Source organism: Nannospalax galili, unplaced genomic scaffold, assembly GCF_000622305.1.
Source record: "Nannospalax galili isolate Female #2095 unplaced genomic scaffold, S.galili_v1.0 scaffold1362, whole genome shotgun sequence".
In the NCBI taxonomy this organism is placed as follows: Eukaryota; Metazoa; Chordata; class Mammalia; order Rodentia; family Spalacidae; genus Nannospalax; species Nannospalax galili.
In genome coordinates this window covers 1,204,002-1,215,095 of record NW_008347579.1, presented here as the reverse complement: position 1 = coordinate 1,215,095, position 11,094 = coordinate 1,204,002, and the positions used below count along the sequence as shown (strand labels likewise).

Sequence of the window (11,094 nt, the reverse complement as noted above, 5' to 3'; positions counted from 1 at the left end):
CCCCCCCCCCCCATCAGCTTTTCTTGTATTGACTTCTAGAGCCAGAGTTGAGTGAATCTTTGTGGTCAGTGGCAAGACTTGGATAGGGAATGCTTTAAAGGGAGTGTAAGAGAGGAGACAAGGAGGTCAACAGTAGGGCATCTTTATCAAATCGAGGGATACCCCATAGAAGCCAAGAATACCTGGGCACAGCCCTTATCTCTGAGCTTGGTGCAGGCCAGAGTAATTCACTGTCTGTGATGCTGTTATTGCTACCCAGGAGACCCTGGGAGAGCAGGGGTCACTTTTGCCAATACCCAGTGTCTGACTATTCATGAGGAAGGAGGAATACACCTCAGAGTCCTCTCCACACCTGGAATTCCATTGAATCTTACCTAGCCTTGAAGGGCTCATGAAGAAGCTGAGGAAGGCACTCTGAGGAGATGTGCACTGCAAGGGGAGTCAGGTCCTCTTTTTTAAATGACCTTGTGTGTGTCCGTTTTGGGTTTTCTCATCACTGTGAACAGGCTGACCTCAGTAGCTCTGCTTTGTGCTGGATTTACTTTTCTTAAAATGAGGATGTAGTCTTTGCATTTGTGTAGTACTGATTTTAGGAATTTGTTGTATCTATATTTATTTGATAATTGAAAATAAAATTATTGTAAATGATTTGTGTATGTAGTTTTTCAAAAGCCGATAGGTGATGAACACAAAATTTAAACTAGTGTTTGTTTGCTTTCGGAAGGGAGGTGTGCCGAGGTTGTGGATGAACCACACTGATTCGTGTGGTGGCCTTTGACTTGCTCTCAGCCTTTGATTCATTTGTATTCATCTCACCATTTTAGTTACCAACAGTTTTGTAAGCAGGAAATGTTCATGCAGTTTAAAATCACTATCACCTCTTGCCTTCATGAAAATAAAGTCATTGGGGTATTAAAAGATTCTTTGATATGATATATGTAATTGACAGGACACAAGCAAGATTTCTAGGTTATAACCCAAGCATAACATTTTTCTGTCATTGTCCCTTTAAGGGGTATTCAATGGAATAAATTTTTCCTTGACCTTATATGAAACCTCTAAATCTTATAAAAATCTTGAGTTTAAATCACATGCTTAAATAGATAATTTAAATTGTCTAGATTATAGAAAAACCTCAGTTCTGAACCTGCTTTGAAGCCACATTTTTTCTTCTCTCTTCTGGGTACTCTTTCTATGCTTAGGATATGTTCTTTATTAACTGGTTGGATTGCTGGGATTGCCAACATTTTCTTTTCCTTTTTGTTTGTTTTTCTTTTCTTTTTTTGTCCCCTCCCTCTTTCCCTCCCTCCCTCCTTCCCTCCATCCCTCCCCCATTCCTTTAATTTCCCTTCTTCCATTCATTTCTTTCTCCTTCCCTCCATCCTCACCTTTTCCTTCCTTCCAGTCCTTAATTTCATTTTTTACTTCATCTCTTTCATCCTTTCCTGTTCCTCTTTCTCTCTTCCTCTTTTCTTGTCTTCGCCCTTTTCCCTCTTTCTCTTTCCCCTTCCCCTTCCTCCTTTTCCTTTTTCTCTTTCCCTTCTGTTCCCTTCCCTCCCCTCCCCTTCCCTTCCCTTCTCCCATCGTTTCTTCTCTTCTCTCCCTTCCCCTTTCCCTTTCCTCCTTCCTTTCTTCCTCTCTTTCTCTCTCTTGGTATTGGCTAGGTCCTCATGAATGCTAAGCCATGCACTCTACTGCAGAGCTACCTCCCCAGCTAGTAACTCTTTCCTGAAGAGAAAGTAGACCTGCATAGTGTTATTTGGGAAATACAGCTGTTGTCTGTGGATAAGGGGTCTTTCTGGGAAAGGTGCACATCTGTTGATCCCTTCTCATATGGGTGAGACAGTGTCTCTGATCTGAAGCTTGAGCTGTCCATTTATAAGTGTCAGGATGAAGTGACACACTTTTCTCCCAGGCTTAAGACTTGTCCTTCAGTTCCTTATAATGCTTCTAGGCAGCTGTCTGGCATAGAATTTTAAGCAGCTCCATGTTGACTAGAGGAAACCTACTTTGTTTTTCTTGACTTCAGCCACATTGCTCATACTTCTTAAAGGTGTCCTGTCCTTCTCGTTTGTCCTGTCACTTCAGTTCAGTAGTCCCAGCTGCGCTCATCTGCATGACTGAATCTCCTCTTTTGCCACTTGCATCCCAGGAGACTCACACCAGGCTCTCCAAAGAGCTCCTATGAAGTCCTGTCACATTAGGCTTGCTTGAATAGAGGGCCAGGCAACCATTCCCTTGGGCGTCCGAAGACTGGACTCATAACACTGAAGTGCCTTGTTCTAATAATTGTCACTGAAGTATCCCCATTTTCACTTTTTCTTACTGACTTGATCAGGCTCTATAAAACAAAATGAAAACCTCCAGCTACTTTTTTTCCCCTCAGAAGATGTTGAGTGGTGTTGTGCTTTGCCTTTATGTTTAAGATTTGTTTTGTTTCAGAGATTCACATGGAATATTGATGTTTGCATCTGTTAATTAGCATGAATATTAGAATTACTATTGATATTTTAATAAAAATTAAAAAGGTTAGTTCGAGGACAGCTGGGGCTACAAGAGACCCTGTCTCAAAAAGACCGAAAAAAAAATTATAAAAAAAATAAAAATAAAAAATATAAAGGTTGAACATTGGGAATATTTGATTGATAAGCTCATTTTAACATGTGTATGCACAGACTGTCTTATTTCATTTTTATCATCAGAATGGTGACCTAAAACACGTAGCTTTTATTGAAGGTTCTTGAAAGGAATACTACAGCTTTAGCCTGTGTCTTTAGAATGCTACAGTAGCTGAATGAATTATAATCCTGAATCCTCAATCACTCTCCACCTTAGTTTTTGAGACAGAGTCTCTCATTGAACCTGGAGCCTCCTAGTTTAGCTAGGCTGGCTGGCTAAGAAGCCCCAAGGGATCCTTCTGTCTCTACCTCCCTAGCAGTGGGGTGCATATGCCCCTGTCTTTTTTATGTTAGTGCTGGGGATCAAATTAAAATTTTCATGCTTGCAAGGGAAGCATTTTACTGATTGAGCCATTTCCTCAGTCCAAAGGAATAACTGCATTTGAAGAAAGGAATGGAGAGGAAATTGAGATTTGCATTCATATCAACCAAACCAGTCATGTGGAAATATTATATAATGAATGTTTCATTTATTATTCTGAAATAATAATAATAAATACTGAGGATGATCTCAGAAGTTTATACATATGAAAAAATCAAGTCTGGAGAATTTAAATAAATTGACTAAGGTCATCTAATTAGTGACTGTAGATGTACATTTGAAGCTAAGCCACTTGCTCCTTTTTTTTTGTTTTTCAATTTTTTTGAGACAAGGTCTCATATATCCCAAGCTAGTGTTGAACTTGTTATATAGCTGAGGATGACATTGAAGTTCTGGTCCTCATTACTTGACCTCCCAAGGACTAGGATTACAGGTGTGCACCAATAAACCTGCTTTTCTTTTTAAAAACTTATTTCATTAAGTGGCTGTACCAAATCATAAACAGAGCCACACAACAGAATTAGAGAACTATTTAGATCCCATAGTAGACTCAGGATATTGAAAAGACTTTAAAGAATTTTGCAAAACTTTTACAGAAGTGAATGTAGTTACCCATAATTAAAATAACACATGACATGTAGAAATAACCTTATAAAATAAGGTAATATTGATACATATTATTTTGTTTTTGACTTACAGCTTGTACATGCAGTGGCCATGCAAATATCTGTCATCTACACACAGGGAAATGTTTCTGTACAACTAAAGGAATAAAAGGTGATCAATGTCAATTGTAAGTATACATTGCTGTTGTTAGAACTTTTGTGAATTTTGTGCTATAGACCTAATTTCATAGGTTTTATTTATTAAGGTTGGTGTTATACTTTTTAAGCTTCCAATATTGTAAGCTATTTCACTTCCATATTATTATCAATTCTCTTGAAAAATTAAGTGTTTTAAGATGACAGTTTTATAGCAGCTTTAAAGCAGGGCCTGCATAACATAATTGTCTTTTGTATTTTGAGAGAAGGAAGTATATTTTGGAAAACACATGTATAAAATCCATGTTATCTTTATAATTTTCCTCTGAGTTATTCCAAATCCAGTATACCTATGCTGCATTAGTCAGATTTCTATCACTATGAATTTCAGCTTAAAAGCAGAAAAGTTTTTTTAATGTTATTTTTATTAGTTGGGCATGGTGGCTCATACCTTTAATCCCAGCACTTGGGAGGCAGAGGCAGACCTATTTCTGTGAGACTGAGGCTAGCCTGGTGAGTTCCAGACCAGCTGGATCTACAGGAAGACTTTGTCTCAAAAAGACTAAAAAGAATTTTAATTGATTCTTTGATAATTTTATGTATTTTGACATATTCAGACCCCCCTTCCCTCATCTCTTTTCAGATACACCCCCACCTCCCTATCCCCTGTACTTTATTCTATTTTTTTAAAGGCTTATTGAGTCTAATTTGTGTTCCCAAAATGTACTTGGATGTGGGGCCATCCCCAAAAGCCTGGTTAACCTACCTGGTGTCACTTCCTTAAAGAAAATTGACTCTCTACCAACAGCTAGCAGTGGCCAAGTAGTTACTCAGCAAGGGCTAGGGCTTGTGCCAACTTTACCCCTACAGCTTGGGTTTTGACTGGCTTAGGCTTGCACAGGTCTTGTGTATGTGGTAACAAGTGCTGTAGGATCATATGTGCAACTACTTTGTGGTATGTAAACAACATGGTTTCCTTGTATTCATCTACCACCTTTGGTTTTTAAAATCTTTCAACCCCTCTTCCTCAATGATCCTTGAGCCTTAGACTCTTCCTTTCCAGGGTGATTTCTATTTGTGTTTTTTATTTAGTCAGATATCACATTCTTTTCTACGTTTTATAATCTTCTCAATGGAGATTGGTTGCATCATCAGTGTATTTGTCTATACCCTTCATTAGAGTGACCTTTTTCAGGGATTATTGATCAATATCAATATATATATTTGAATTGAATAAAGAAATTATTGATGGCTCATGAAGGAATCATTCATTTAGGAAGGATAAGGAAGGTTCGAGCACAGTATACTGTAGCTAGAACTTGAAGGAGGAGTCAAATTTTTCTAGATGAATAAGAAGTGAAAATTGTGTCAAGAAAAACAAAGACATAAAAATGCATATGCTCTTAGCATGTCCAGTGTTTGCTCATGGATGTTGAGAGCTGGAGAGAACATTGGTCTTACTCCTGTGATTAAAAAAAAGAATAGCTTGTTAGAATACAAATTCTTGACTTACTTAAAAATCAGTTGGAGAGCTAACACCACAGGTTAACAATAGCTCAAAATCTCAAAAAAAGAGGAGAGCTTGCAGGTAGACATGAGACATCAACATTGGCTCATATAGAGTAAAACCATCTAAAAATTATTAAGAATTAGATAGGGTAACCAGGCCTGGTGACTCACAGCTTTAATACCAGCATTAGGCAGACAAACCTCTGTGAGATCAAGGTCAGCCTGGCCTCCATAGCTATTTCTAGGCCAGCTGGGGCTAAGGGACACCCTGTCTCAAAACAACAACAACAAAAATATTTTAATAGGGTAGATACTAAACTGGTAGAGGCTGTGTACTCACAGTAGTATGGAACTTTGAGAGCCATAGAAATTGAGAGAGTTTATGGTGGTCTCTTCAGAGATATCCCTTCATACCCTTGTCCTGATACTACCCATTTCTTATAGGAAAAATTAGAGATAACTTTTAAGAAAGCAATCTCTGTTGTATAGGCTGTAGAAGGAAATAACCAAATTGTGAAAAGCATGAATATTGTGATTAAAATATTCATTTAGCCAGCCCAGCTACATTTCAAGGCCATATTGTGTACTCTCAGTAGTGTACTGAGGCCATATTGTGATACCTTGTCACAAAAAAAACAAAGGAACAAAGCACAAAAGAACCTGTGATTTTTCTTTAAAGTTGAATAATATTCCATTTTATATATGAACCATATATTCATTTTCCATTTACCGGTTGATGTAGAACTAGGTTGGTTCCATTTCCTTGCCACAGTGAACAGAGCAGCAGTAAACATGGGCATGCTAGGGTATAGATTTCTGTGGATATATAGATTTCTGTGGGACCCAGTGAAATGACTGGGTCCTATAGTAAGTCTATTTTTTATATATTGAGGAACCTCCAAACAGATTTCCATAATGGCTGTACTCATTTGTGCTCCTACCAATAGTGAATAAGTGTTTCTCTTACTCCATGTCTTCTCCAGCATTTGTTGTCAGATTTCTTTATGGTCACAATTCTGACTGGGGTAAGGGGATATCTCATAGTGGTTTTAATTCAATTTCCTGATGACTGGGGATGTTGAACACTTTTTAAAATAGGTGTTGCCCATTTGCATTTCTACTTTTGAAAACTATTCAGTTGGTTAGCTTATTTGTTGATTGGTGGTTTTTATTTCCTTGGTATTTAATTTCTACAGTTTGTTATAAATTCTGGGTACTACCTCCTTGTCTGAGGTTTAACTGGCAAAGATTTTCTCCCAGTCTGAACTGTGTGCTTTGCTGATATTTTCCTTTGCTTTGCAGAAATTATTTAAGGTCATTCATGTAGTTCCATCTATTGATACTGTGTCTAGCTCCTATGCTGTTGATGTACTGTTCAGAACTTTCCTGTCTACCTATCACAGTGTCCTAAGGAGTATTCCCTCTGCTTTCATCTAGAAATTTTAGCCTTTAATATTTTAAATTAAGGTGTTTGATCCATTTCAAGTTGATTTTAGTACAAGGTGAAAATACGAGTTGGATTTCATTCTTCTGCATATGGAAATTGAGTTTTGTCAGCATCATTTGTTTACTAGATAATATATGTTTTTGGATGTAAACCTCTGTCTGATGTGTCGCTGGTGAAGATTTTCTCCCAGGCTGGTGAAGATTTTCTCCCAGGCTGGTGAAGATTTTCTCCCATTCTGTGGGTTTTCTCTTCACTTCCCTGGTTGCCTCCTTTGATGTACAGAGTTTTTTAGTTTAATGAGGTCCATTTGTTGATTCTTGACCTTGTTTGCTGAGCAATTGATGTCCGGTTTAGAAAATCCTTCCCTACACCTATATCTTGTAGGTTTTTGGCAATGTTTTCATCTAACAGTTTCAGAGTTTCAGGCTTTACATTGAGGTCTTTTATCCGTTTGAAATTGACTTTTGTGCAAGGTGAATGATAGGGGTTTCATTTCATTCTTCTACAGGTGGAGATCCAGTTTTGCCAGCACCATTTGCTGAACACGCTGTCTTTCCTCCAGTGAATATTCTTGGCCCCTTTGTCAAATATTAGGTGGTTGAAATTGCGTTTACTCATCTTTGGGTCTTCAATTTTGTTCCATTGATCTAGGGGTCTGTTTTTGTGCCAGCACCATGTTGTTTTTATGATGATAGCTCTGTAATACAGTTTAAAATCTGGTATAGTAATCCTCCTGGCATTGCTCTTAGTGTTCAGGGTTGCTTCGGCTATCTGAGGTCTTTAGTGCTTCCATATGATTATTGACAACTGATTACTGCTAGATGAGGAACAGCTGACCTTCCTAAAACAAAGATCTCTAGATAGGCTGACTAGATTCACTGGATGGACAAGTACTGGGGAAAGACTGGGGGTGCCTACAACACAGTGGACGGTAGCAGGGATGACAGAGTATAAGGGCCCTAGTGGGGGTTGGGAGGCTATGGGAGTGGGTATATAGATGAATAAGATTGTTTGGGATGTTCTGTGTGATATACACACAAAAAATTTAAGAAATTAAAAAAATGAGTTATCTTTGAGGAGAAAGCATAAAAATTTATGTCATGTTAATTAGTAGAGGTGATAAACGTTACCATTGAAATCTATCTGATGACTTTATAGACATACACGGGTGCCAAGGATCCACGTGCAACCGACCATGACTACTAATAATCATATACATACAGATTAGAGACACATGCACCAACATCTGAATGTTATTAGCAAAAAAAAATGAGTCTTTCTGTAAGAAACTGTATATTTTAAAATGAAATGGAGGTCTTTTTTCAAAGGTTAAAGACTCATTCAATTTTATGCCTTACAGGGTTTATACTGAGTTCAATATTGTATAATGGTATTAAATCAACTGTGAACCTAAAAATTTTATAGCCACTTTTGAAAGAGATGTATCTTGCTCTGGAAATTGTTATTGAGTACATTAAAGCTGTAATGAAATCCTTCTTCTAATAAAAAAAGCATAAATATTAAATATACTAATGTAGTTGCATATGGTGTTTGTAAACATGTATATATTATGTAACCAAGTTAAATAATTTATCCTTTCAACTATTTCTCACTTCTTGTGGTAAAAATGTTCCAAATTCTTTTTTTCCAGCTCTTTGAGACATATAATAAAAAAATCTATCAATACTCATCACAGCACTTTGAAACTTTACCCTTATCTAAGCACCAAATAGTACCCATTGATCAGACTTCCCCATCTTTCCCTCCCTGCTACTATTTTAGCCTCTGAGAGCCACCATTATATTTTCAGTTTCTATAATATTAATTTTGGTGTAGTCCGCATGTGAATGAGATACTATAGTCCTCGTATTTATGTTGCTGGCCTATTTTACTTCCATCCATTTTGTGATAAGTGACAAAATTTAATTTTTTTAAAGCTTGAATTCCATTGTACATATGTACCACATTTTCTATGATGGACACTTGTTTTCATTTCTTGGCTATTGTCATTAGTGCTGCAGTGAACATGGGATCACAGATGTCTCTTTGGCCTGCTGGCTTCATTTCCTGTAGATGTGTGCTAAGTAGTGGGATTGCTAGGTCATATACTAGCTCTAATTTTTAAGGATCCACCATACTGGTTTTCAAAATGGGTGTAAAAAATTATATTTTTACCAGCAGTATGCAAGGATTCCCTTTATTATATACCCCCACTTACTATCTTTAGTATTTTTTAATAATAACTATGCTCATGGGGAGTGAAATGATAATTTGCATCTCCCTGATGATTAGTCACACTGAAAAATTTTAAAATATATATGTTTATAGGTCTTTTTTTGTATTATGCATTTTATTTTTTCAATGTATATTCTTACTGAAAATTTTGCATTTCATACAAAACATCTTACTCATCTTTTTTAAAAAAAGTTATTTAATAACCAGTGATTAGAAGAAGCATTTCATGACAGCTTTAACATATTCAGTAACAATTTCCAGAGCAAAGATACATCTCTTTCAAAAGTGGCTGTAAATTTTTAGGTTCACAGTTGAATTAATACAGTTATATAACATTGAACTCAGTATAAACCCTGTAAGACATAAATTTGAATGAGTTTTAACCTTTAAAAAAGATCACCATTTCATTTTAAAATATATTGTTTCCTACAGAAAGACTCATTTTTAATGCTGCTAACACTTAGATGTTTGCACATGCGTCTGTAATATCTGTGTATCTGATTACTAGCCACAGTCAATTACACTTGGATCCTTGGCACCTGAGTATGGATATAAAGTCATCAGGTAGATTTCAAAGGTAATGTTTATTACCCCCCCCCACATTGGAGCCCATATACTCTGTTATCCCTGTTACTATCTACTGTATTGTCAGTGCCCCAAGCTGTTCCCCAGTGCTTGTCCATTTGCTGAATCTAGTCAGCCTATCTAGAGAGCCTTGCTTTAGGAAGATCAGCTGTTCCTCATCTAGCAGCAAGCAGTTGTCAATATTCATTTTGATAAGACTGGGGTCTGCTGTTCATTTCCCCAGTTCTATGCTGGGTTACTATCTCAGAGTCTCTTGGGCCACCCTGGCCAACAACTCAGAGGATGGTATCTCCTGTCTGCCATTGTTTCTTGTTATGTATTCTTTAGCTATACATATGGACTCTTAAAAAATTATATTGACTCCTTTAATCGTTGGTTATACTTTGCTTTTGGGTGTTTAAGATCTGACAGTTGGCCCAGATAAACCAATTTGTTTTTACTCTTAAGGCTGTTTGAGGCCCTCTTCTTCAGGGGTCACATGGGCTTGGGAGGAGCCCCTGGCTCCTTTCACCAGTTCCATCTATGTGATTATAAGTCAAAGGTCCTGCTCGACTACGGCTGGCTTCCCTTGGAAGCATGGAAGAAATGTTTCCTCTGTGTTGACCCTCCTCTTTGTAGACTGGATACTGGTTCAAGTCCATATGGTGGGTCTCCTTGGCCTCCTTGATCAAGAGGACAGGTGACTCACCACAGTTACAGGACATTTTGATAGATGCTCATAGTTCCCTGGAACTTAGTCGATCTAGGAGGGCAAGGAGGAAAAACTGTCCTTTGTGTCCCTCTGACCAAATTATTATAGGTCTCAAACTGTGGCTGTTCAAAAAGGTTAATTCCACCAATTTTGGTAGTTTTGATTACCATGTGCCATGTAGCTAAAGCTTGGGCAAAGACTGAACATTTTCAGATAAACCTTGCCTAGACAGATATTATATTCCTTTATCTAGTTTTATGTGCTGTCAGTAGGTTGTTGCATTAGTAAGGTTCCCTCTGGTTTTTCAAAACTAGCTAGGCATTATTTATGTCTTGCATTGTCGAACCCTTTCACCATGATTTCCCTGTTTAAGGTGCCCCCATTTTTCCCATTTCTCCCTTACTAATACCCTTCTCCTATGGTCCCACCTCTCTTGAACTCCTTCTTTCCCTTTATCCCCTAGGTTCCTTGTATAACCTTCCCTCCCCCTCCCCTTAAAATAACCCCATCTCTTAGGTTATTTTCTCATAGGTTGCCTCCATCTCTTAGCTACTGTGAAAAGAGCAGCAAGAAACATGGATGTACAAATGTCTCTGCAATAGGATGAGTTCTTTGAGCATATGCCAAGGGGTGGTATAACTGGGCCAAATAGTAGGTTCATTTGTAGTTTTTAAAGAGTTCTTCACACTGGTTTTCATAGGGTTTGAACAAGTTTTCAGTGCAACCAGCAGTGGAGTTTGAACATTCCCCTTTTCCCACATCCTCTCCAACATTTGGTATCATTTTTTCTCTTGATCTTAATCAGTCTTACTGTGGTAAGATGAAATCTTAAAGTGGTTTTAATTTGCATTTCCCTAATTACTAGT

General features: G+C 37.6%; 1 protein-coding gene across 3 annotated transcripts in view; it reads left to right on the top strand.

Moving 5' to 3' along the window:
- Nucleotides 1–11,094, top strand: part of Atrnl1 (attractin like 1) — a gene marked incomplete at its 5' end in the record, with an annotated part of 630,201 nt that overhangs the window by 148,971 nt on the left and 470,136 nt on the right. For all 3 annotated transcript variants that reach the window (XM_017800920.1, XM_008844317.1, XM_017800921.2), the window contains 1 exon segment: nucleotides 3,700–3,793. In XM_017800920.1, the coding sequence (XP_017656409.1) occupies nucleotides 3,700–3,793 (94 nt within the window).